The sequence below is a fragment of the Ambystoma mexicanum genome, chromosome 3q (genome assembly GCF_040938575.1).
Source record: "Ambystoma mexicanum isolate Mex_15411 chromosome 3q, UKY_AmexF1_1, whole genome shotgun sequence".
Taxonomy (NCBI): domain Eukaryota; kingdom Metazoa; phylum Chordata; class Amphibia; order Caudata; family Ambystomatidae; genus Ambystoma; species Ambystoma mexicanum.
In genome coordinates, this window is record NC_090926.1 from 1,265,463,578 (window position 1) to 1,265,489,951 (window position 26,374).

Sequence of the window (26,374 nt, forward strand, 5' to 3'; positions counted from 1 at the left end):
ATAGGCCTCTCTCCCACTATACAGGTCTCTCAAAATTAGCAGGGGTTCCGTCTCCCAATTGCATTGTATGATGTTCGGGTTGCACTGATAGGCCTCTCTCCCGCTATACAGGTCTCTCAAATTTAACAGGAGTTCTGTCTCCTAATTGCACTGCTTGATGTCTACATTCCACTGATAATCCTGTCTCCTAATTGCATTGTATGATGTTCAGGTTGCACTGATAGGCCTCTCTCCCACTATACAGGTCTCTCAAAATTAGCAGGGGTTCCGTCTCCCAATTGCATTATATGATGTTCAGGTTGCACTGATAGGCCTCTCTCCCACTATACAGGTCTCTCAAATTTAGCAGGAGTTCTGTCTCCTAATTGCACTGCTTGATGTCTACATTGCACTGATAAGCCTGTCTCCTAATTGCATTGATAGCAGGGCCGCCGTGCCCAAATTGCATTGTCTGTTCTCCAAACTGCCCTGATAGGCTTCTCTCCCACTATACAGGTGTCTCAAACTTAGCGGGGCCGCCGTGCCCAAATTGCATTTTCTGTTCTCCAAACTGCTCTGATAGGCTTCTCTCCCACTATACAGGTGTCTCAAACTTAGCGGGGCCGCCGTGCCCAAATTGGACTGTCTGCTCTCCAAACTGCATTGATAGCAGGGCCGCAGGGCCCAATTGCATAATTTTTTTCTCCAAACTGCTTTGACAGGCCTCCCTCCCACTATACAGGTGTCTCTAACCTAGCAGGGCCGCCGTGCCCAAATTGCACTGTCTGCTCTCCAAACTGCATTGATAGCAGGGCCGCCGTGCCCAAATTGCATTGTCTGTTCTCCAGACTGTTTTTGATAGGCCTCTCTCCCATTATACAGATGTCTCTAACCTAGCAGGGCCGCCGTGCCCAAATTGCATTGTCCATTCTCCAAACTGCATTGATAGGCCTCCCTCCCTACTATACAGTTGTCTCAAACTTAGCAGGGCCGCTGTGCTCAAATTGCACTGTCTGTTCCCCAAAATGCATTGATAGCAGGGCCGCCCGACCCAAACCCACAGCCCCAAAACATACATAGTTAGCTCACCACAGTGAGCCACGCGAAGGGAGACCGAGACTAAAGAAAGCCACTGTTAAAACCCAACTAGATAACTATACAACCCTTAACTCCACCTTATACCCCGACTGAAACAACAACAAGCCTAAAACAACTCGGAATCATACAATGCCGCGCAAACAGCCCACCCAGAGGGAAAGAAGAGAAGAAAGAACAAACACCCCGAAACTTCAACCAAGAACAGCAACAACAGAACACACCCCCACAGACAGGTTCAGAGATCGGACCAACACTGAAAGAAGAGACAAATCCCTCTACCTAACTCCATACCTCGCCGAGACCTGCTCACCAGATCGAACCAACGCAACGCCAAAACCAACTACACTGAACAACCTACCAACATCACGAAGAAAGACGAACCCGACCAGATACAACAAGCACACAACTGAAGCTATAACACCATACATCACCAAAGCAAGAAGAACCCCCAACCCACAACCACGTCCCCTGGAAGACGAACCAGATGAAAACAAAAACCCTAGATTAAACCTAGAAGAACTACTCGAGGACGCCGACAACCTGAAACCTGCTCCTGAGCTAGATCAGAAAATGACCATAACAAAAAAAGGCAAACCAAGCTACACCTCTAAACTCCACTGCAATCTAATAAACGCAAGATCCATGTCAAAACATTCTGCAGAGATCTTCGACCTACTCGACGACAACGGCATCGACATCCTCTTCATCACAGAAACTTGGCTGGGCGACAACTACAAAATCACACTCCAAAGCTGCCTTCCAGCAAACTTTAAATGCCTTCAAATTAACAGGAAAAATAAAAAAGGAGGAGGCATCGCAATAGCCTTTAAAGAACAGCTGAAAATAAGAACAGACGAACCTCTCAACATCCCCAACTGCGAGTCCATGGTCATAAACCTAACGGCTAGCCCAAAAACCAACATCACATTCATCCTGGTGTACAGACCCCCAACTTATGATGCATCCTTCGTCGACAACTTCATAGAAGCCATAACCAACATAGCAATCAACCACGAACACCTAATCATACTGGGGGACTTCAACATCTGGTTCGAAGACAGTCATGCCAACTCCCAAAACTCACTGATTGAACAACTCGCCACCATGAAACTACGACAACTAGTAAAAGGGGCAACTCATTCGGCAGGACACACCCTGGACGCAATATTCGCAGAGGAAAAACTCATCACCACGGCACCGCCAATACAAATACTGTGGAGCGACCATCTCATCATCCCATTCGTAATCACTCTGCCTACTCAAGTCTACATCCAACCTCGCAAACTCACAGCCACCACAAAAAGAAACTGGAAAGACGTCAAAAAAGGCAACCTATTCGAACAACTGGAGTTAACCAAGCCCTTAACAACAGAACTAGACCTAGCTGACCTAGACGGGAAAGCTGAGATATTACACAAATGGATTGCAGATACAATTGACAAGATGGCCCCAGAAAAACCATTCACACCATCAAAAAAGAGAGCAATGGCAAAATGGTTTACCCCACTACTAAGCACCATGAAAAAAGAAAACAAAAAGATGGAAATGGAATGGAGGAAAGATTACAACCCAGACAACAAAACAATGTTCCAGAAGCAAATTCGCGCATACAAGAAGGAAATTCAAAAGGCAAAGAGAAGGCATTTTGATGACAGAATCACAAATGCCACCAACACACAAAAAGAAATGTTCTGTATCATTAAAGAAATGAGAAACCCACCAGGCTGTGACAACACCCCAACCCCCTCGGAGAAACTATGCAACAATCTTGCAGACCACTTCAAAAAGAAAATCAACGACATCCGACAAACCATCCAACAGAGACCAACTAGCAGCGACATACAACCAAACGAACCCAAATCAGAACCGCAGCACAAACTCAATAACTACCCCGAAATATCAGCAGAGGCATTCGCAATGCTGGTAAAACACAGCAAGAAAGCGGGTTCACCGATGGATCCCTGTCCCCCGGACATCTACAAATCAATCCTCGCACAAGGAACACCAGCAGAATACTTCAGAAACCTTCTAAATCTATCACTGGCAACAGGAACAGTACCAAGGATCTTCAAATCGGCTTTCATCAAACCACTTCTGAAAAACACAAGCGGGGACGTAGACAACCTCTCCAACTACAGACCAATCTCCAACATCCCCTACCCAGCCAAACTCCTCGAAACCTACGTATACAAACTAACCCAAGAATACGCTGAAGAACACCACCTGCTAGACCAAGCTCAAGTCGGCTTCAGACCCACAAGAGGTACAGAAACAGCACTACTATCCATCTGGGATGACCTAAAAACAAACGCAGACTCCGACACAACATCTGCCCTTATCCTGCTCGACCTCTCTGCAGCCTTTGACACAGTTAGCCATGACACCCTAACCAAAAGACTAGCAGACATAGGCATAACAGACACAGCGCTACGCTGGACTAAATCATTCCTAGCAGACAGAACTGAAACCGTCTGGATCAAACCATTCAAATCTACCCCACAAGTCAACGACTGTGGAGTACCACAAGGATCCTCACTATCACCACTGTACTTCAACATCTATCAAACCCCAGTAATCAGAATCTTCAAGAAACACAACATCAAATGCTACAACTACGCAGACGACACTCAAATCATCTACAAGATCGAAGACACCCAAGCCGATCATTCAAACTTAACCGACTGTCTAAAAGAAGTCTTCAACTGGATGAATGCAACAACCTGAAAATCAACCCAGGTAAAACCGAAATCATGATCATATCCAAAAACCAACAAAAGGAAACCGCCATCCCGTGGCCAACTGAAATGGGATCTGCACCATCACCATCTAAGGTAGTAAAAAATCTGGGAGTCCTGATGGACAACACCCTAACCTTAGAACCGCAAATAAACGCAACAGTCAAGAAATGCTTCTTCCTCCTCCACACGGCAAGAAAAATACTACCTTTCCTCTCCTTCACACACAAAACACTCACCATCGTTGGCCTCATCATGTCAAGCATCGACTATGCAAACAGCCTCTACCTCGGTATACCGGAATACCTACTGAAGAAGCTACAAAGGATCCAAAACACAGCAGCCAGACTACTCCTCAAACTATCCAGAAGAGACCACATCACCCCGGCCCTAAAAACACTACACTGGCTCCCAGTAAAACAGCGCATCATCTTCAAAACAATGTGCATAACGCACAGGGCAATCAGCGGACAAGGAGCAGAATTCCTACAAAAGAAAATAACAATCTACAAGCCAACGAGACCGCTCAGGTCAACCAATGAAATCCGACTGGAACAAAAACCTTACATCAAGAAGAAACTCGGAGGAACCGCTTTCTACCACCTAGCCGCGAAAACCTGGAACAGCATCCCAAAAATAATAAGGAACACCAAAGATCACCTCAAATTCAGAAAATTACTAAAAACCTGGCTCTTCAAAACCAGAGACTAAAACCGAAACAACAATAAGACAAATGACTCAACAAAAAGGACCTTGACACAGGGGTCCACCTGCGAGACCCAGGGAGACGGAGGCAACGACTCCAGCCAACCCTCACCATCCCCCATCACCCGTACAGCCACAACTAGGTACCACGAGCTGTGGAACGGACAAGACACAACTAATCACCACACAAACGGAAGTATGGACACTAGCAGCTGCGCTAGTCATGTGGGGGGGTGAGGAGCATGCAAAGTTATTAAGGGAGCGTGCGGAGGGGACAGCTAAATCCTCAAACGGCCTCGAATGGAGAAAAAAAAAAAAAAAAAAAAAAACGAGCACGTACCTCCTGAGGCACAGGGTGTACAAGCATCCCGTCGTGTAAGATTACACGAGCCCAACCGGCTCAATCCAGGATAGAGATGCCAACTAACCAATACCACTAACAACTTCCTTCTCTGCATACACCTCTCAAACTCCAAACCAAACACAACCACAAACCTCCAGCACAGCAAACCGCACAAACTTCACTACACTGCAACAACAAAACAAAAACACACATAGACTCGCACATCAGCACACGACGACTACCGGCCGCATACACCCCAGGCCCAGCCGACGGAACCACCGGGCTGAGGCTGCCAACAGCACATCACTGCAATCTTGCACTTTTCCAGCCTCCACCCACTAACCCACCCCTCCCTCCCTCTTTCAGAGCCGCCAGAGCGCCAGGGGACCACTCCGGTGGTGATAGTGCGCGGTACAAATGACCTTTAACATTAACATTAACATTAACATTAACTCCTGCACTACGGTTTGAAGGTTGGCTGCAGCAATGGGCACACTTCAGATCAGCGGCACTTCATGGTTTCGGTTACTCGCAAATAGCGCTACTGCGGTTCTTGGACACTTTGTGGACTTTCCTTGCTTCTGGGGTCCAGCACCCTGTTGAGGTGGCTCAGGCTTGATTAGTCCGGCTTCGAGGGAGTCCAGAGGATCTTCCTGGAGCTCGGGCCCAGCTTAAAGGCGATGCACTGGTCCTGGTGATCCTGTTCTCCGGCACTCAGTTCCTGCAGCAGCAAAGAAGTACAGCCAGCAGAGAGAGGGGTTCCAGGCAAGTTGGTATTGGGGTTGATTAGTCCCACCAACCCGAGGGGAGAAGTCCTCCTTTCTGGGCTTCTCTAGTCGATTAGAAATTCGGAGCTTCAACACTGCAGCAGGGCTTCACCACGTAAACAAATGGTCCAGGAGGGTGCAGCAAGCTTCTCTTCCTCTTTCTTCGGTTCCTTCGTCCAGTGGTCAACTCTGCCTTCCTTGCAAAAGACCTCACCTTTTATGCAATTCTCTCCCATTAATTCGCAGCCTAGCTGTCAATCGCACAGCAGGCTGGCTGTCCTACAAGGACAGCCAGCCAGCCAATCACCTTTGGGGGCATTCCTGTAACCAGAGAGACTAAGCACAGGGAGTTCCGGGAACCACAGTATTCGCCCGGCACTTTCGCAGACAGCAGCTCCGTGCAAGAGCTGTTGCTGGACTATGTTTTGATTAAACACAAGCAAATCCACTTGTCTCCTCGGATTCCTCTTGGAGGGGATGCATGTACCCAACATAGGCACCTCCAGTACAGTAATGCTGGATAAGTAAAATTTGTTTTTTCCTCTAATCACAGTCCTGACGAAGATGGCTCACTTATCTAAAGCCATCGAAACCGGTCGACCCCCAAGGTCGTGAGGGCTCTCATGACCTGTCTATCTCCCGTTGGAATTGAGAGATACTGGTTGGACTAATCAGATTGCGTACTCACAGATATGGAGTGAGCATTTCTATAAGAGCCATTTTAGCTTTTATCTTTGTAGCAGGCATTCCGACTGTACTCGTTGTATTCCATTAACTGAGACCCACGGGCACAATTAAACTTGCACTTAGTTTGGAATTCAACTAGTTCACCTGTCTTCCAGGTTGCCATCACCTAGAGCTGGCTGTGACAGAATCTAATACACAGTTCTGTCCTTTGTTGCATCAGCCAGTCGGAAATGTTCTGAATGTATGACACTGTGTTCGATAAGGTATATTCCACCACTGTAGAAGGTTAGGGACAGCTCTCTTCTCTATTGCTTTTAGATAGGCGTTGCACCACACGCCACCTAGGGTGAGGAACCCCCGATAGGGTCAGGGTGTCCTTCCCCAGGGCTACATGTTAGCTTGGTTGTCTCCCTTTTTTTCAGACTGTGTCCATGTTACATTATTTAATACACTGTAATTTTGAATAACCTCTCCTACTGAACCGTTAGTTTTGTGCTACCATATTGTATCTAGTTAACGGCTAATGACAATAACGGCTTGCCCGTCTCTCCTTGCTCTTACGAATTTACCCTGTTTGTTTGCAATCCAACTGGGCAGACAGACAGAAGTGATCACAGTTCAAGGGTGTTTATTGAACTTCAAAGGGTTGGATAAACGCCATTCTAACCCTAAATCTAAGGATGGAAGCAAGCTACAACCATCAAAGTAAAAATAACGCAGTCTGAGTGGAGTCTTGTCAAAATACACAAGGGCCTATACTAATACATCTATTGCCAATCCTTACTTCTAAATTCAAATGGTGTGGGAAAATGATGTATGCAAAACAGTGTTCAGAAAATAATAGGTCAGAATGACTCAGTAAATGTGTTCACTTCCCCACGTTTTCAGCATGAGACAAGGTGCCGCACTTGAGCTTTGAACACACTCTGGCTACTGTGGCAAGAAGATGCAGTTCAGGACATAAGTCAGGACTTTCTGCAACAAAGTTCGCAGGATTCCTGGACACATACAAAACAGTTCCTTATCTCCTTCAGGTTTTTTCAAAGTTCTCAAGTTTAAGAGTTCACTGTTTCCAATGGGTCTCCCTGAGCCAGGCTCAGACCTGTCATTCGCATTTGGTCTCCCTCGATCGGGTTCGGACTACGAATCTCCCTCGTTCAGGCTCAGACCCCTTAAGCACAATGTTCATAATTGGTCTCCCTCGTTCGGGCTCGGACCCCTTATTCACACGTTTACAGATCTCCCTCACCTTAGCTCGGACCTGTAGTTCACAATTCCTTCTCCCTTAGATAATCAGAGTTTCGACTGTGCTAGGCCTTTGCTTAACCTCCATGACTTTGATGTAGTTCACATTAATTCCTTTCACACTTCCACGCACCAGGTTTCTTTCGTTCTCGGAAATTCACTTTTTGCCGTGTTCATAGTTCTTCTGTATTTTGACTTTGTTCAGGGCATCACCAGCAGTTTGCAGCCTGCCTTCTCCCGTTTTCCTGGAGATACATTTCACTAGCCATGCCACAGCCTCTCTCCAGCACTGAGTCAGCGTCTCTGCTCCATGTTACCCTCCGGTCTCTCAAGGCTTCTTTCTGCACTCTGGCTTTCTGGTCCTATCAGTGCCCTCGGCTTCTTCCCAAAAGATCTTTGGGTTCTTGGACCCTTCCTTAATGTTCACACACAAGTGTCTCCCTCAACCCGGTTTGGAACCCTTTCAGTTTTCAAAAAGAAATGATTTTGGACTTCCAGTTGTATTTTTCTCCATCTTCAGAAGCTCACTGAAAACTGCATCTGTGCGGTTTGGGCGCTACAGGAGCACAAGGGGATGTTTGACTGAGGCAAGGGTCCTACCACCAGCCCCTCAAAGGCCTGTGCTACAATTTTCAACCCTAGGGGAAGGAGGTCTGATGGGATAGCTGCCAGCCAATGCCAGCTGATCTTGGTTTGGCTCCCTGGAGGCACAGCTCCCACTCAACACTGCAGCCTCACCTGCGTTCACAGGTCCAGTGTCTGGGCAGGTCTTCCTCCTCCAGGCCTTCCAGGTTCTCTCCAGCTTGATTCATCTCCCTCTGGGTTCTCTGCACCCTCCAGTATCCCCTGCTCGCTCGGTGTGCTCCTGTGCTCGGCTTCTTATACTGGTGAGGAGGTTTAACCAGTTTCAGGTGTGGGTGGTTGAAAAGGGAGGCCTGACTCTGCCTGTCCTCGTTAAGGGGACAAGATGGAGACTGCCCATAGGAATCCATGGTACATTGGTTCCTATGGGCAATCGTCATAGCTCTGTTTCTCTTCTTTATCCCAGTGGTTTTCGAAATTGGGGAGCGGGAGACAGGGTGAGATTCACAATATCCTACTGGGCTTGTGAAAGAATAGGATGTTTGGTAATTAGGGAAAGGGGAATAACGTGATTCACCCGTGGACATCCCACTCCCAATGCCCCTCAACCAGGTGATCATTATTTTAGGAGGGCATCCCCTCCCTAACTTGGGTGTCTCTCGACCCTGGGATGGTCACTAGAGATCACCAACGCCTACTATCTACCTGACTCCAGAGGATTGCTTAAAGGCCAAATGCCTTATCTATCTAAACTCCCTGGGGAACAGGCTAGAGGATCACTGCCCTAAGATTACCCAATATGGAATTTAAGGGTTTCGTGCCTTGCAGACACTCAGCCCACAGTTGGTCTTACCCTTCCACGCTCTACTCTTCCTCTCCCTATATATTTCTGTCACTCTCTCAACTGCTACTACTTTTATCCCCCCTACTCCACCCATCGTTTCTCCTTTCTCTCCCTGATGCCCCCACTTCTGGCCCTCCGCTGTTCCTCTTTGTCCTACCTCCAGCCTCGATCTTGCTCTCTCTCTCCCTTCTCCATTCTATGAATCCGCACTCCACTCTACTATTACTACTACTACTTCCCTCTCCATCCAGACCTTCTCCCACAAACTTCCTCCTTTCGTTTCCACCAGTCTCCTTATCAATAACTCAGTCTCCCACCTTTCATGCTCACTCACACACTTTGAAACGGAACAAAGGGCTTGAAACATCCCCCGAGACTTGCCCTCTTTGCCAGCACAGATCTGGTAACAGTCTTTGATGGCTCTGGGTCCTGTTGTTTGTCTGGTTTGTTGTCTTGGTCTCACCACAGTGACATAACTGACTTTCTGGCATGCAGGAAACTGTTCCCCTCAGTTTTTCAAAATGATACGCGGGTTGCCGCAGTTCTGTCCAATGGGCCGTTTGCTTGGTGTACGTCAGGCATTGGGTGATTGAGTGTGGTTCCTTTCATTTGTAACAAGACACAAAAGCGAGAGAAGAGAGTGGGGCATTCGCAACGTCCTCACCCCACCTGTGGTGCAGGACTGTTTATGGAAAACAGCTGGGTTATGTCCCCCCCTCTTTCCCGGTTTAGAGGGGTCCCTATCCCCCCATAACAGTCAAGTCCCTGCCCCTGTCACAAAACATGTGCCCCGAATAGAGATTCCAGCTTTAAATGTGCCTGGTAATCCTCAAATACACCAGCTTGAGCAGCAGTAAGTGACTTATTTTCATACTCTCTCCTGCATTTCTCTTTGAAAATAAGAGCTCTAGGCCAGAAACCCAACACTTCTAAAGCAATAGATAATCTATGCCCCTTCTTGTCCCTATGAATCCTCTTGTTTTATTCATCCAGGTATGTTTTAAAAATGGCTGACGTGCTTAGCGGTTGGAGGTGTGTTAAGACCATTGCAGCCAAGCATACTCAACATGCCAGTTATTGGGAATCTGCACCTGCTTAATGATGGCTGTGTGTGGGGTCCATCCATGAACCATCTTTTACGGTATTGGCCAAACATGAACCCACTGCACAGCCCTTGTACCAAAGCACAATAATGTCCCTACAGACATTATTCTGAGCATGACCGCCCCAGGGATGCCAGAGCCCTCGAGGGAATGTCTGTGAGTGGTTCTTTGCTCTGAAGCCCTACACTGCTCTTTTAGATTATTGTCAAGGTGGGCCCAACGATTTGTATTTGGGAGGTACAGATCTGCTGTGCTCTCAGCACCTCACCAGCCCCCTGTGCATTTTCTCTTTTACTCGTGTTTTTTGCTGGTGTTTCCATCTGAGAGTGATGGGCCTTCTTTTCTTTTCAGCAAATCAATGGCAGTAAAGTCAATGTCTTGTACTCCACGCCCAGCTGCTACCTATGGGGGCTGCATCAGTCCAACCTCACCTGGTAAGGCTGCTCTTTTCTTCACCCGTCACGCTGGATCCACCGTAGCTTAAGAACCTTGGGGGTAGTGCACCAAATGTATGGGGACCACCATCATTCAGTGCATGGATGGGGCATGGACTGCTCTTGATCAGTCAAGTTCTCAAACCTGGCATTATTACAGAACTGGCATTTGTATTTTGTTTTTCTTTTCTCTGCATAGGTCTGTGAAAACAGATGACTTTTTCCCCTATGCTGACGGCCCACACCAATTCTGGACCGGCTATTTCACAAGTCGACCAGCATTCAAGCGCTATGAACGGATGACCAACAACTTCTTGCAGGTCAAGTAGCTGCCAGGCTGAGTTGCTTTGAGAAAGTTGGTGGGGTTTGCAGATTTGCTGTTATAGACCACACCATTTTTATTTGCCAAAAGCTACTTTTTAAAATATCTTAACGGATGGTCAATGTTAATCTGAAGGGGCTCTTAAGACCATTTATGGCTGTGGTTTTCGGCTGTAGGTTCTGCATTGATACCAGAGCACTGCTTTCATACTTTTACTGGGGTAATTGAACACTTGTAGGCTCTGGGCAGCTGCATACTTTTAGATGGAGTCTTAGTGTGTTTTTGAGTGTCGTTTGAGCTTTGCTTTTTCTCCCTCTCCCCAGGTGTGTAACCAGCTGGAGGTGCTGGCGGAAGCAAAGGCGACGGATGGCCCCTATGGACTGGGAGACAGTTCTGTACTGAGTATGATGGCTTAATGTTACTTGCTACAGCGCCAGAATGCAGTCTTCTTACCATTAGGGGTATCACGCCACACTCTATGGTGCTGTTTTTAGCTTCATAGGTCCTTGGCTAGAGGAATTATGTATTACTGAGGCGCTAACAAATGGTCTGCTACAACCTGCAGACCATCTATAGAGAAGGGAAGCCTCGAAGAGGAATGTTGCATCAGAAAGGAAGCAGTTAGGTGAGATCTTGCAGGGCACTATGGGTCTATATGACCATCTTGAATATTTTTGGGATCTTATTGGAAGCCACTGGTCCGTGCCATGTTATTGCATCTGTGAATGTTTGTTGCTTTTATTCCAGCAGTATTAAACAAGACGTGGAGGGGTTAAGGACTTTCTTGGGGTGGAGTTCATTGCAGTAATATGGTCTTCTCCGATCATGACCTTGCCTGTGCAGGCAAAGTTGCACTAGGAGTAGTACACTGAGTGTCTAGCCTGATGTAATATCATAGGGTACATCTTACTATGGAGCTGGCATGTGAAGCCTTGGACAGGTCACTTCGATGGTGACACCCATGGTTTTAGGTTTGTATGTTACGGGACAAAGCATCAGTGAGGTTACCCCTGACATATTCCTATTTTGATAATGGTAATGAGAGCTCTGCGCTGTCTTTGGCTGGCTTAGTAAACCTTGCTGCATCCACAAATCGATTGTGTTGAAGCTGTGAGGGATTGGCATTGCCATTAAAAATCAATGGCAACGGGCATGACTCCTGGGGAACACGCGTGACTTCACAGGCAGAAGACTCTGGAGTCCAATTTGGCAACTCTGTTTGGCATGAAAGAAGTGGACAAATTGTGTGTGGTTTCTGCCAGTCCCCCACATGCTCTAGTTTGGTTTTGGGGGGTAGGGGTGCTGTGGTTCAGTGTGTTGGAAGCCGCTGATGGGTCTAGGAGCACTAGTATACTTGCATCTCCTTAATCTAGGATCGGGCGCGAGTTCTTCTTCTCTAGTTCATCAAAAGAAAGGTGCTCCTACTGGAATATTCATAGGCAGAAAAAGTGGAACTATTTACAGTTCTCTTAGCAGACTATCATTTAGTCGAACAAATGTTACTGTAAAGGATTCAAAATTACCTAACATATGCACAGGAATACAGAAGGCATTTTTTTATTTAAGTAACAATAAGCCAAGACCAACTTAAGATGGAAAAATATTGCATATTCAAAAAACAAATAAAATCCTTTATAAAGTCACAATCCTTAAATACCAGTACTGTAAAGTGAGAAAAATAATTTTGAAATTGTGACTTTGTGTTTGTAATACAATCCTCCACAATATGAAGGAGTCTCTATTGTTCTTTGAGATGATTATATTATGAACACTATTTCACAATTATGTTTTCTATAGTTCATGTATTTAGTCTCTCTATTAAGAAATGTGAATCTTTAAAGGGTTTTGCTTACTTTTATTTGGCATCACAGAAGTCTGTAAAAATGCTTTTTGGTGGGAAAAGGGACTCGCAAATATCAGAAATATCTACATAAAGGTTTTTGTGCACCTTTGTGTTGATAATTTCCTATTTCCCGTCTTCTATCTAACAAGGGACTCTTCTATTGTAAAGATGTGTTCATGTCTAGTTCGGCTTTCTGTCTCTACACAGCAGAAAACCAGACCGCCATTAGAGGCGCCTTCATTTAAAACAATAAAACAATTAGTGAAAGGCCAATAGTTGATTGATTTGTGTGGTACAACATACCCCCAAGGGTCGGTCCGAGTATTTGTACCTCGCTCTTAAAATTAGCATTTAAGGCCTGTAAGTGTGGCAAAAAATGAGCAGTTAAGGCCTGTAAGTGTTAACAGGGGCATGTAGTACTTGTTGCGATCTTAATGATATGGGTTTGGTTAGTGGTAGCCAGAAACGAAGGCCTTGCAGGAGCTTTTTGGTAGGGATTGCTATGCGCACCAAGAAGGTGGGCAGCGACAGATTGACGAGAGGCAATGGGTAGGCAAGACTGCCATGTTCTGGAGATAGGGGGGGGCGCGAGGGGGCAGTGTAATGCATGGTGCCCTTCACAAGCATTGTTTGTAATCTGCTGACTTTGCTAGATTATGGCATTGCATTCTTTGCAACTTCCCATTGCTCATGTCTGCTCTCACCAGCCCTGGCCTGGATCGGGGCTCCGCTCCATTGCCCTACCCGTTCTTGTGTTACCCTCATCAACCTTATTTGCCCGTACTGACCAATATGCTCTTTTCCCCCTTCTTTGTCTCTTCCTCCTTTGACTCAAGTGTAGCAAACTGACCTTTGTTGACTCCCCCGAACCTCCTGGCAGGTGACCACCTCATAGTTACATTTACTTCAAAAAGACAACCATGAAGCATGAGGTACAGCCTTTATTGGTTCCAGTCATATCAGACAGGAGTGGTTGAGGCTGTTGCTGGGACAGAAGCTTGTATAATAAATTTTGTTTAGGGATGTTATGTGGTCTCAATAGCAGTTGGTGGGGTTTTGGTACAACTGCACAATAAACCTCTAGATCTGTGCATCATTGAAAACATCAAGAAGTCATCCCTGGACACCAAAGTACGATCACTCACCAAATTCCATCCGCATTACTTGGATCAGAGGATCAAACTTTCCAAAGGGCAGAGACGACAGGACATCAAGTCCCTATGGGGTCAGGACCTTTCCAAAGTGGATTAGTTAAATCAATAAAGTAACACCTGTCACAGAAACATTATTAAATCCTTAAAATATGATCTCTACTTTAGAGATACCAGTCCATGCTGAGGACTCTATTGAATGCAATTTTGTGCCTGTATTAACAAATCAGGTTTTAGCAATTCTTCACTTGGCGATTCTATCCAAGAACATGCCTGGGTGCTATTCTTTTCTAAGAAATGTAGCACTCCGGCTAGATTCACTAATAGTCCTTGCCCTTGGGAAATAGATGATCTAGTGTGGGCAATCAATGAACTCAAACCGTCAAGGTTCCCTGGACCGAACGGTCTCCCACTGTTTTATCCAGAAAAAGGATCCCTCCATTTGGGCTTATTTTCTCAAGCCCCACTTTGTCTCCATCTATAAAACACACATTGTTCCCTCTTCCTGATCCCAGTCAATAGTTATTCCCATGTATAAGAAGGGCGATCCGGCTGATGCAGGCAATTATAGCCCAATTGCCCTGATCGACACATTGAGCGAAGTTGTTGCTATTGTCATGATGCCTACCCCCGGGCATCCGGATTGAGTCCATCAGCCCCGGAAGCAGGCATCCAGATACTCATTAAAACCCCAACAGCCCCGGCTGGGGGCTGTTTGGATTCAGTCCTGGCGCTTGGGCGCCAGGCTCATCATAGAAATCAGTCCTGGCGCCATAGGCACCAGGCTCATAGACTTAACTTACCTTATGCAGACCATGCTACAAATGAGTCCAAGCCAACGTGAGGCCTGGATGGGACTATTTTATTACAGGGACTATTTTTTACTTGGGTGTGATTCTGGGGATCTTCTTACCTTCTTACCTGGGACTACTTTGCAGGCTATTTAAACCACGCCCAAACAGCAGCTCATGCTTCGTGTTATTCTGCATCCAGCAGCGTAACGCTGACCATATCTGCAAGTCAGCATCCAGTCTTCTGCCACGCCCACCTCGAATCCGGAGCTCCTAGACAAAAGGAAAAGAAAGGAGAAGAGGTTAGATCACAGACATTATTTGATTCCTTACCTGATTCCGGACCCAGCACATCTCCGAGCCTGGAAAGGATATTATTTCAGCACACGTCGCTTCGCCAGCAGCAGCGCTGCTTAATACTCACCAGTCCACCGCATCTTTCAACTCGCCGCTGCCTCCATCATTTTCTTCGTCGAAACCCAGCACCTGGGGGGGAAACAAAAGGAATAACAAGGTGAGCTGAGAAAACCGACAAAGACAATCTCTTTGCCACCATAGGCTTACCTGCTTTACCACCGGAGGTATTGTCCTTTGATTCGCTGCATCTTTCTATGCCGCACCTATAAAGGGAGAGAAAACAGCAAGTTAAACTCATGCAACTTTTACCGGACAGTGTTTGGTAATACAGACTCTTACCTGAACACCATCAGCTGCCTCCAGGCAATATTCTTTTGGACCCAGCTGCAACCTAACGAGGGAATGGAACAAGAGTGAACATCGGACATATTGAACTCTTTGAACTTTTTAGACACTGGAGTCAATATTCCTCCAGAACTCCTCCAGCACCTTCAACCCAGTGAAGTAACTGGTATCTACGCGCCCCTGCATGCCTGTGAGAGAGATAGTCCTTCTCCTTTTTGTGTTGAAAGTATCTGTCCCGATAGGAAGCCACAGTGAGTGCTAAAGTATAGCAAACCTGGGGCCTCCTTCCCGAGGCGAGACAGTGCGAAGGGAAAAAGCCTGTTCAGGCAGAAAAAACCCTCCGAGGAGTGCAGCGGTTTGAGAGGATCTGGAGCAAGCAGTTGTAGTGGAGTTCTTGTGGCAGTTAGCTGATGGAAGCAGGCAAAGCCGGACATCCGAAGCAAAGAAGGTTCCGGAGAGAAAGATAGCCACCGGAAAGGGTACCAGCAGAGAAAACAACTCCGGAGTAACAGGAACCAGGGCGGCTGAATGACAGCGCAGCCGAAAGGTAAGGCAGAGGAGGCGGGCGTGGAGAACAGCACACCGTAGAGCTGAGGGAAGGAAGAGAGAGATAGTCCGGAGAGGGCGGACCGAAAGTACAGAAAGTGACCGAGGAGGTCAAGGCTGGAAAACTAGCGTGTAAACCCAAAGCAGCGAGCTAGCGCAGTGAAGGGGGTTGCAACGCCGCGATCGCTGGGAGAGGAGGAAAGAAATACTACCAGCGACGCCATGTTGGAAAACCACTAGACCGTAGGGCGAGTAACAGAGAAATCACGTAGTGGAACCTCCGCACGCCCTTCCAGCGCGTAACCGCCAACGCGGATACACACGCCAAACAGGACGGCGAATGACAGTATGCCCCCTCCTAGAGCGTAGGACCCCCGGCTTAAAGGGGAAGCGGGTATGAAACTGAGCCAACAACCGAGGGGCATGAATGTTGGAAACCGGTTACCACGAGTCCTCCGACCTAGGGTAACCCTTCCAGGACACCAAATACTCCAACCTACCACGGTAGTGGCGGGAGTCACGTAAAGCAGAGACCTCATATTCCCTAGAGGAATCCACCTGAGGAAAAGGCTGGTCGGGAACAGCTCTCTGGTGGACGTCCGGGATGAAAGATTTGAGAAGAGAGGCATGGAAGACAGGATGAATGCGGCAGAGGTAAGGAGGTAGTTTCAGTCGAAAGGCAACAGGATTTATTTTGGAAAGAATGGGAAAAGGACCCAAAAAGCGAGGAGAGAGTTTAGAAGGGTGAACCCATCGCAGCAAGAACTTGGTGGACAACCAGACCTTGTCCCCTTCCTTCCATTCAGGGCAAGGCCTACGATGTTTGTCCGCTTGGGTTTTGTTGTATTGACGACTCTTCTCCAAACACCTTCTGGCAGTGACGTGTGCATCAGAAATAGACTGCAGTACTTCTTCAGCCGTCGGGGAATTGGTGGGTGACGGAATGTAGGGAAGAAGAGATCTTGGGTGTACCCCATAGGTGAAAAAGAAAGGAGAGAGTCCAATGGCTGTATGAAATGAGTTATTATAAGTAAACCCTGCCGTAGGAAGCAAAGAAACCCAATTGTCCTGAAGACGATTGCTGTAGCATCTAAGGTACTGTTCCAATGTGGCGTTAAGGCGCTCAGTTTGACCGTTGGTCTGAGAGTGGAAGCCAGACGACAGAGCACGTTCCATACCAAGGCGAGAACAAAGAGCCTTCCAAAACTTCGAAACGAATTGGCTGACACGATCCGAGATGATCTTGTCAGGGAGACCATGAAGACGGAAGATATCCTGGGCGAAAACCTCAGCTATCTCGGTAGCAGTAGGAAGACCATGCAATGGGGAAAAATGAGCCAGTTTGGTCAAGGTGTCAACTGTAACCATAATACAGGAGCAGGAGTTAGAAACAGGAAGTTCTACAATGAAATCCGTAGAAAGCAAATCCCAAGGGCAAGAGGGTACCTCAGGTTGGGTGAGAAGACCCAAGGGCTTGCCGGTAATGGACTTAGTCATGGCACAAACCGGGCAACTGAGTATGTATTCCTCCACATCCTTTTTGAGTTCCGGCCAAAAAAAAGAACGAGTGATAGTTTCTGTGGTACTTAGCTTCCCACGATGACCTGCAGTGAGTGAATCATGACACCAATTTATGATCTTCAGACGTAGTGGACCGGAAGGTATGTATAGACGATGGTTGAGGAATAGCAAACCCTCTTTGTTGGTGTTGGAAGTCTCTCCTCTGAGTAGCGGAACAGTACCTTCCGAAGCAACACCGGCTCGAACCTCCTCCAAAAAGGTATTAGCAACCGTTAAGATCCTATTCCTGTGGAACATCGGCTCTGGGGTATGTCTTTTCTCCTCACATTTGGGACCCTTCCGAGAGAGAGCATCCGCAAGAGTATTGTTGGTACCAGGCAAGTAGGTAATTCGCAAATCATATTGGGCAAAGAAATATGCCCAGCGAGCCTGCCTGGAGTTGACACACTCCATATGCTGAAGGACCTTGAGATTCTTATGGTCCGTTCTGATGATAACGGTCTGCCTTGCTCCCATCAATAGATGTCGCCAGGTCTCACATGCGTGTTTTATAGCCAGCAATTCTTTTTCAAGTACGGAGTAGTTGAGTTGGCTGGGAGACAACGTCTTGGAAAGGTAACAAATGGGGTGTTCTCGTTCCTCGAACACTTGTAGCAGAACAGCTCCAATGGCCAAGGCCGAGGCGTCCGTTTCGACGATGAACTGTCTATTCTGGTCAGGATGGCGCAAAATGGGAGCAGTACAAAAAAGAATCTTGAGATTGTGAAAACTCTGTTCTACTTCGGAAGTCCAGCTAAAGGGATTGTTGACCTTCTTGAGTAAAGAAGTAATAGGGAGAACTGCTTTAGAGAAGTTTGGGATGAATGAGCGATAGAAATTAGAGAGCCCAAGAAACCTTTGGACCTCTTTGATCAAAGCTGGAGAAGGCCAGTCCAGAATAGCAGAAACTTTGCTGGGATCCATGGCGATGCCTCTTTCAGAAAGATGATACCCTAGATAGGGCACTGAAGTAGCAGCAAAAACACACTTCTCTGGTTTGACAAGAAGTTGGTTGTTTTTAAGTCTTTCCAAAACTTTTTGGATATGGTTTTTGTGGTCCTCTAGGGTGCTGGAATATATAAGGATGTCGTCCAGGTATATGATCATGGAGACAGACAATAAGTCTGAAAACATCCGATCCATAAACCGTTGAAATACAGCAGGAGCATTCACCAAACCAAAGGGCATTACTCGGTACTCAAATAGACCGAAAGGAGTGCGAAAAGCGGTCTTCCATTCATCTCCTTTGGCGATGCGTAACAAATGGTAGGCATTTCTGAGGTCTAATTTGGTGAACCAACGTGCACCTTGAACAGCTTCAATGATCTCATGTATTAATGGCATAGGATACCGATCCCGTATAGTGACCTTGTTGAGGCCTCGGTAATCGATACATGGGCGCAATTCAGTTGAGTCTCTCTTCTTGATAAAGAACAAAGAAGCTCCGGCAGGAGACTTGGAAGGTTGAATGAGCCCATTCTGAACATTGGCATCAAGATATTCTTTAAGAACCTTTCTTTCCGCTTGAGTTAAAGAGAACATCCTACAGAATGGAACCAAAGCATTGGGTTCTAAGTCAATGTTACAATCTTCTGGCCTATGGGGAGGTAAGGTCGCTGGCTTTCTTTCGACGAAAACCTCTGAGTAAGGAGAACAGTACAGAGGTAGAGCATGAACCCCAGCCAGTTGTGTGGTAGACCCTGTAACAATCTGAGGAATACCGTCGTCAGAAAAACAGTTGAGCTTGCAGTAGGAGGAACTAAATTGTAGTTGATTGTCCGCCCAATTGACATGAGGGTTATGTTTTCTGAGCCATGTGATGCCAAGAATAACCGGAAAATGGGCAGCTCGAATAATGTCGAACCGGATAGTCTCAGAATGTTGAAATATGGTAACTGATAGATCCTCGGTGGTGTGAGTAATAGGCCCTGAAGAGAGAGGAGAACCGTCGACCCCTTCTACCTTTTGATCTTCTTTGCGAGGCAAGGTACGGAGACCCATCCTTTTGGTCCAGATGACATCGACAAAGTTTCCGGCGGCTCCGCAGTCCAGGAGTGCGAGACACGCAACTGTTCTGCCGTTGACCTTTATTATAACAGGTAGAACCATAAGCCTGGAATCCTCAGGAATGTATGGAGCCGAAATAGAGAGAAAGACATAGGGACTGGTGGATGAATCAGAAGCCCCTCGGAACCAGGTCTCTACTGGCGCCGAGGGAAACCGTTTCCCTGACGTTTCTGAGGAAGTTCAGTACATTCTTTGAGGAGATGTTGATCCGATCCACAATAGGCACAAAGACCTTTCTCCTTCCTTCTTCTTCTTTCAGCCGCGGTAAGAGGTCCTCTAGTTGCTCCAATCTGCATGGGTTCGTCTGTAGTATGGGAAGGAGAGGAGGAGACGGTGGAATCGGAAAAATGAACGGTTGTTCGTTGTTTTCGGCGTTCTGACCTTCGTTCCTGCAGTCTGTATTCAATTTGTAAGGCTGCGGAAAGCAGATCCGAAAAAGATGGGGGCCTGGAAGCCCTGGCGAGTTCGTCCTTAATTTCCTCCTTAAGGCCTCGCCGAAATATGGCAAATTGTGCCTGTTCAGACCACCCAGCACCCAAAGCCAATCTCTTGAATTCTGATATGTACGATAGAACATCTGATGACCCTTGTCGGATATCCAACAGGTCCTCGCAGGCCGTGAAAGTCAGTTCGGGTCTCTCAAAGGTCTGCTTCAACAGGGTCTGAAAACCAGCAAAATCGTGTAAGATGGGATTAGCCCCGGTAACCAGCGGAGTGAACCATGCCAGGGCATTGCCGGTCATGTTCGAAACCATGAACCCGATCTTTGTCTGGTCGGTGGCAAACAGCCGGGGCCTGAAAGTAAAATATACTAAGCAGGCCTCCAAAAACTCTTTGACCTTTTTAGGAGTTCCATCGAACTTCCCTGCCGAAAGAGCCATGACAGGAAGTTCTGGGGATTGTGGTTCGCGGGCAGTAATCATCTGTTTCAAGACTACATTCTCTGCCTTAACAGTTTGTAACTCTTGGGAGATTCCCTGAATGGCCTTCCATAATTCTTGTATCTGCTCTTCTGCCGACATCTCTAGGCGTTGCAATCTGTCCGATTTGGCCGATTCCGCTAACTCCCGTTCCTCCCCACTCTCCTCACCTGATTCAAAGTCCTCCGGTTGCAGTTGCCTGTGAGAGAGATAGTCCTTCTCCTTTTTGTGTTGAAAGTATCTGTCCCGAGAGGAAGCCACAGTGAGTGCTAAAGTATAGCAAACCTGGGGCCCCCTTCCCGAGGCGAGACAGTACGAAGGGAAAAAGCCTGTTCAGGCAGAAAAAACCCTCCGAGGAGTGCAGCGGTTTGAGAGGATCTGGAGCAAGCAGTTGTAGTGGAGTTCTTGTGGCAGTTAGCTGATGGAAGCAGGCAAAGCCGGACATCCGAAGCAAAGAAGGTTCCGGAGAGAAAGATAGCCACCGGAAAGGGTACCAGCAGAGAAAACAACTCCGGAGTAACAGGAACCAGGGCGGCTGAATGACAGCGCAGCCGAAAGGTAAGGCAGAGGAGGCGGGCGTGGAGAACAGCGCACCGTAGAGCTGAGGGAAGGAAGAGAGAGATAGTCCGGAGAGGGCGGACCGAAAGTACAGAAAGTGACCGAGGAGGTCAAGGCTGGAAAACTAGCGTGTAAACCCAAAGCAGCGAGCTAGCGCAGTGAAGGGGGTTGCAACGCCGCGATCGCTGGGAGAGGAGGAAATAAATACTACCAGCGACACCATGTTGGAAAACCACTAGACCGTAGGGCGAGTAACAGAGAAATCACGTAGTGGAACCTCCGCACGCCCTTCCAGCGCGTAACCGCCAACGCGGATACAAACGCCAAACAGGACGGCGAATGACAGTATGCCCCCTCCTAGAGCGTAGGAACCCCGGCTTAAAGGGGAAGCGGGTATGAAACTGAGCCAACAACCGAGGGGCATGAATGTTGGAAACCGGTTCCCACGAGTCCTCCGACCTAGGGTAACCCTTCCAGGACACCAAAAACTCCAACCTACCACGGTAGTGGCGGGAGTCACGTAAAGCAGAGACCTCATATTCCCTAGAGGAATCCACCTGAGGAAAAGGCTGGTCGGGAACAGCTCTCTGGTGGACGTCCGGGATGAAAGGTTTGAGAAGAGAGGCATGGAAGACAGGATGAATGCGGCAGAGGTAAGGAGGTAGTTTCAGTCGAAAGGCAACAGGATTTATTTTGGAAAGAATGGGAAAAGGACCCAAAAAGCGAGGAGAGAGTTTAGAAGGGTGAACCCATCGCGGCAAGAACTTGGTGGACAACCAGACCTTGTCCCCTTCCTTCCATTCAGGGCAAGGCCTACGATGTTTGTCCGCTTGGGTTTTGTTATATTGACGACTCTTCTCCAAACACCTTCTGGCAGTGACGTGTGCATCAGAAATAGACTGCAGTACTTCTTCAGCCGTCGGGGAATTGGTGGGTGACGGAATGTAGGGAAGAAGAGATCTTGGGTGCACCCCATAGGTGCAAAAGAAAGGAGAGAGTCCAATGGCTGTATGAAATGAGTTATTATAAGTAAACTCTGCCGTAGGAAGCAAAGAAACCCAATTGTCCTGAAGACGATTGCTGTAGCATCTAAGGTACTGTTCCAATGTGGCGTTAAGGCGCTCAGTTTGACCGTTGGTCTGAGGGTGGAAGCCAGACGACAGAGCACGTTCCATACCAAGGCGAGAACAAAGAGCCTTCCAAACCTTCAAAACGAATTGGCTGACACGATCCGAGATGATCTTGTCAGGGAGACCATGAAGACGGAAGATATCCTGGCCGAAAACCTCAGCCATCTCGGTAGCAGTAGGAAGACCATGCAATGGGGAAAAATGAGCCAGTTTGGTCAAGGTGTCAACTGTAACCATAATACAGGAGCAGGAGTTAGAAACAGGAAGTTCTACAATGAAATCCGTAGAAAGCAAACCCCAAGGGCGAGAGGGTACCTCAGGTTGGGTGAGAAGACCCAAGGGCTTGCCGGTAATGGACTTAGTCATGGCACAAACCGGGCAACTGAGTATGTATTCCTCCACATCCTTTTTGAGTTCCGGCCAAAAAAAAGAACGAGTGATAGTTTCTGTGGTACTTAGCTTCCCACGATGACCTGCAGTGAGTGAATCATGACACCAATTTATGATCTTCAGACGTAGTGGACCGGAAGGTATGTATAGACGATGGTTGAGGAATAGCAAACCCTCTTTGTTGGTGTTGGAAGTCTCTCCTCTGAGTAGCGGAACAGTACCTTCCGAAGCAACACCGGCTCGAACCTCCTCCAAAAAGGTATTAGCAACCGTTAAGATCCTATTCCTGTGGAACATCAGCTCTGGGGTATGTCTTTTCTCCTCACATTTGGGACCCTTCCGAGAGAGAGCATCCGCAAGAGTATTGTTGGTACCAGGCAAGTAGGTAATTCGCAAATCATATTGGGCAAAGAAATATGCCCAGCGAGCCTGCCTGGAGTTGACACACTCCATATTCTGAAGGACCTTGAGATTCTTATGGTCCGTTCTGATGATAACGGTCTGCCTTGCTCCCATCAATAGATGTCGCCAGGTCTCACATGCGTGTTTCATAGCCAGCAATTCTTTTTCAAGTACGGAGTAGTTGAGTTGGCTGGGAGACAACGTCTTGGAAAGGTAACAAATGGGGTGTTCTCGTTCCTCGAACACTTGTAGCAGAACAGCTCCAATGGCCAAGGCCGAGGCGTCCGTTTCGACGATGAACTGTCTATTCTGGTCAGGATGGCGCAAAATGGGAGCAGTACAAAAAAGAATCTTGAGATTGTGAAAACTCTGTTCTACAACGAAAGTCCAGCTAAAGGGATTGTTGACCTTCTTGAGTAAAGAAGTAATAGGGAGAACTGCTTTAGAGAAGTTTGGGATGAATGAGTGATAGAAATTAGAGAGCCCAAGAAACCTTTGGACCTCTTTGATCGAAGCCGGAGAAGGCCAGTCCAGAATAGCAGAAACTTTGCTGGGATCCATGGCGATGCCTCTTTCAGAAAGATAATACCCTAGATAGGGCACTGAAGTAGCAGCAAAAACACACTTCTCTGGTTTGACAAGAAGTTGGTTGTTTTTAAGTCTTTCCAAAACTTTTTGGATATGGTTTTTGTGGTCCTCTAGGGTGCTGGAATATATAAGGATGTCGTCCAGGTATATGATCATGGAGACAGACAATAAGTCTGAAAACATCTGATCCATAAACCGTTGAAATACAGCAGGAGCATTCACCAAACCAAAGGGCATTACTCGGTACTCAAATAGACCGAAAGGAGTGCGAAAAGCGGTCTTCCATTCATCTCCTTTGGCGATGCGTAACAAATGGTAGGCATTTCTGAGGTCTAATTTGGTGAACCAACGTGCACCTTGAACAGCTTCAATGATCTCATGTATTAATGGCATAGGATACCGATCCCGGATAGTCACCTTGTTGAGGCCTCGGTAATCGATACATGGGCGCAATTCAGTTGAGTCTCTCTTCTTGATAAAGAACAAAGAAGCTCCGGCAGGAGACTTGGAAGGTTGAATGAGCCCATTCTGAACATTGGCATCAAGATATTCTTTAAGAACCTTTCTTTCCGCTTGAGTTAAAGAGAACATCCTACAGAATGGAACCCAAGCATTGGGTTCTAAGTCAATGTTACAATCTTCTGGCCTATGGGGAGGTAAGGTCGCTGGCTTTCTTTCTACGAAAACCTCTGAGTAAGGAGAACAGTACAGAGGAAGAGCATGAACCCCAGCCAGTTGTGTGGTAGACCCTGTAACAATCTGAGGAATACCGTCGTCAGAAAAACAGTTGAGCTTGCAGTAGGAGGAACTAAATTGTAGTTGATTGTCCGCCCAATTGACATGAGGGTTATGTTTTCTGAGCCATGTGATGCCAAGAATAACCGGAAAATGGGCAGCTCGAATAATGTCGAACCGGATAGTCTCAGAATGTTGAAATATGGTAACTGATAGATCCTCGGTGGTGTGAGTAATAGGCCCTGAAGAGAGAGGAGAACCGTCAACCCCTTCTACCTTTTGATCTTCTTTGCGAGGCAAGGTACGGAGACCATCCTTTTGGTCCAGATGACATCGACAAAGTTTCCGGCGGCTCCGCAGTCCAGGAGTGCGAGACACGCAACTGTTCTGCCGTTGACCTTTATTATAACAGGTAGAACCATAAGCCTGGAATCCTCAGGAATGTATGGAGCCGAAATAGAGAGAGAGACATAGGGACTGGTGGATGAATCAGAAGCCCCTCGGAACCAGGTCCCTACTGGCGCCGAGGGAAACCGTTTCCCTGACGTTTCTGAGGAAGTTCAGTACATTCTTTGAGGAGATGTTGATCCGATCCACAATAGGCACAAAGACCTTTCTCCTTCCTTCTTCTTCTTTCAGCCGCGGTAAGAGGTCCTCTAGTTGCTCCAATCTGCATGGGTTCGTCTGTAGTATGGGAAGGAGAGGAGGAGACGGTGGAATCGGAAAAATGAACGGTTGTTCGTTGTTTTCGGCGTTCTGACCTTCGTTCCTGCAGTCTGTATTCAATTTGTAAGGCTGCGGAAAGCAGATCCGAAAAAGATGGGGGCCTGGAAGCCCTGGCGAGTTCGTCCTTAATTTCCTCCTTAAGGCCTCGCCGAAATATGGCAAATTGTGCCTGTTCAGACCACCCAGCACCCAAAGCCAATCTCTTGAATTCTGATATGTACGATAGAACATCCGATGACCCTTGTCGGATATCCAACAGGTCCTCGCAGGCCGTGAAAGTCAGTTCGGGTCTCTCAAAGGTCTGCTTCAACAGGGTCTGAAAACCAGCAAAATCGTGTAAGATGGGATTAGCCCCGGTAACCAGCGGAGTGAACCATGCCAGGGCATTGCCGGTCATGTTCGAAACCATGAACCCGATCTTTGTCTGGTCGGTGGCAAACAGCCGGGGCCTGAAAGTAAAATATACTAAGCAGGCCTCCAAAAACTCTTTGACCTTTTTAGGAGTTCCATCGAACTTCCCTGCCGAAAGAGCCATGACAGGAAGTTCTGGGGATTGTGGTTCGCGGGCAGTAATCATCTGTTTCAAGACTACATTCTCTGCCTTAACAGTTTGTAACTCTTGGGATATTCCCTGAATGGCCTTCCATAATTCTTGTATCTGCTCTTCTGCCGACATCTCTAGGCGTTGCAATCTGTCCGATTTGGCCGATTCCGCTAACTCCCGTTCCTCCCCACTCTCCTCACCTGATTCAAAGTCCTCCGGTTGCAGTTGCCTGTGAGAGAGATAGTCCTTCTCCTTTTTGTGTTGAAAGTATCTGTCCCGAGAGGAAGCCACAGTGAGTGCTAAAGTATAGCAAACCTGGGGCCCCCTTCCCGAGGCGAGACAGTACGATGGGAAAAAGCCTGTTCAGGCAGAAAAAACCCTCTGAGGAGTGCAGCGGTTTGAGAGGATCTAGAGCAAGCAGTTGTAGTGGAGTTCTTGTGGCAGTTAGCTGATGGAAGCAGGCAAAGCCGGACATCCGAAGCAAAGAAGGTTCCGGAGAGAAAGATAGCCACCGGAAAGGGTACCAGCAGAGAAAACAACTCCGGAGTAACAGGAACCAGGGCGGCTGAATGACAGCGCAGCCGAAAGGTAAGGCAGAGGAGGCGGGCGTGGAGAACAGCGCACCGTAGAGCTGAGGGAAGGAAGAGAGAGAGAGATAGTCCGGAGAGGGCGGACCGAAAGTACAGAAAGTGACCGAGGAGGTCAAGGCTGGAAAACTAGCGTGTAAACCCAAAGCAGCGAGCTAGCGCAGTGAAGGGGGTTGCAACGCCGCGATCGCTGGGAGAGGAGGAAAGAAATACTACCAGCGACGCCATGTTGGAAAACCACTAGACCGTAGGGCGAGTAACAGAGAAATCACGTAGTGGAACCTCCACAC

General features: G+C 47.5%; 1 protein-coding gene across 3 annotated transcripts in view; it reads left to right on the forward strand.

Annotated features, from left to right (window-relative positions):
• The window catches only part of LOC138447860 (lysosomal alpha-mannosidase-like), a 493,239-nt gene that overhangs the window by 88,987 nt on the left and 377,878 nt on the right, over positions 1-26,374 (forward strand). For all 3 annotated transcript variants that reach the window (XM_069604300.1, XM_069604302.1, XM_069604301.1), the window contains 3 exons: positions 10,440-10,522; positions 10,722-10,842; positions 11,168-11,246. In XM_069604300.1, the coding sequence (XP_069460401.1) occupies positions 10,440-10,522; positions 10,722-10,842; positions 11,168-11,246 (283 nt within the window). The remainder of the gene's footprint in view (positions 1-10,439; positions 10,523-10,721; positions 10,843-11,167; positions 11,247-26,374) is intronic.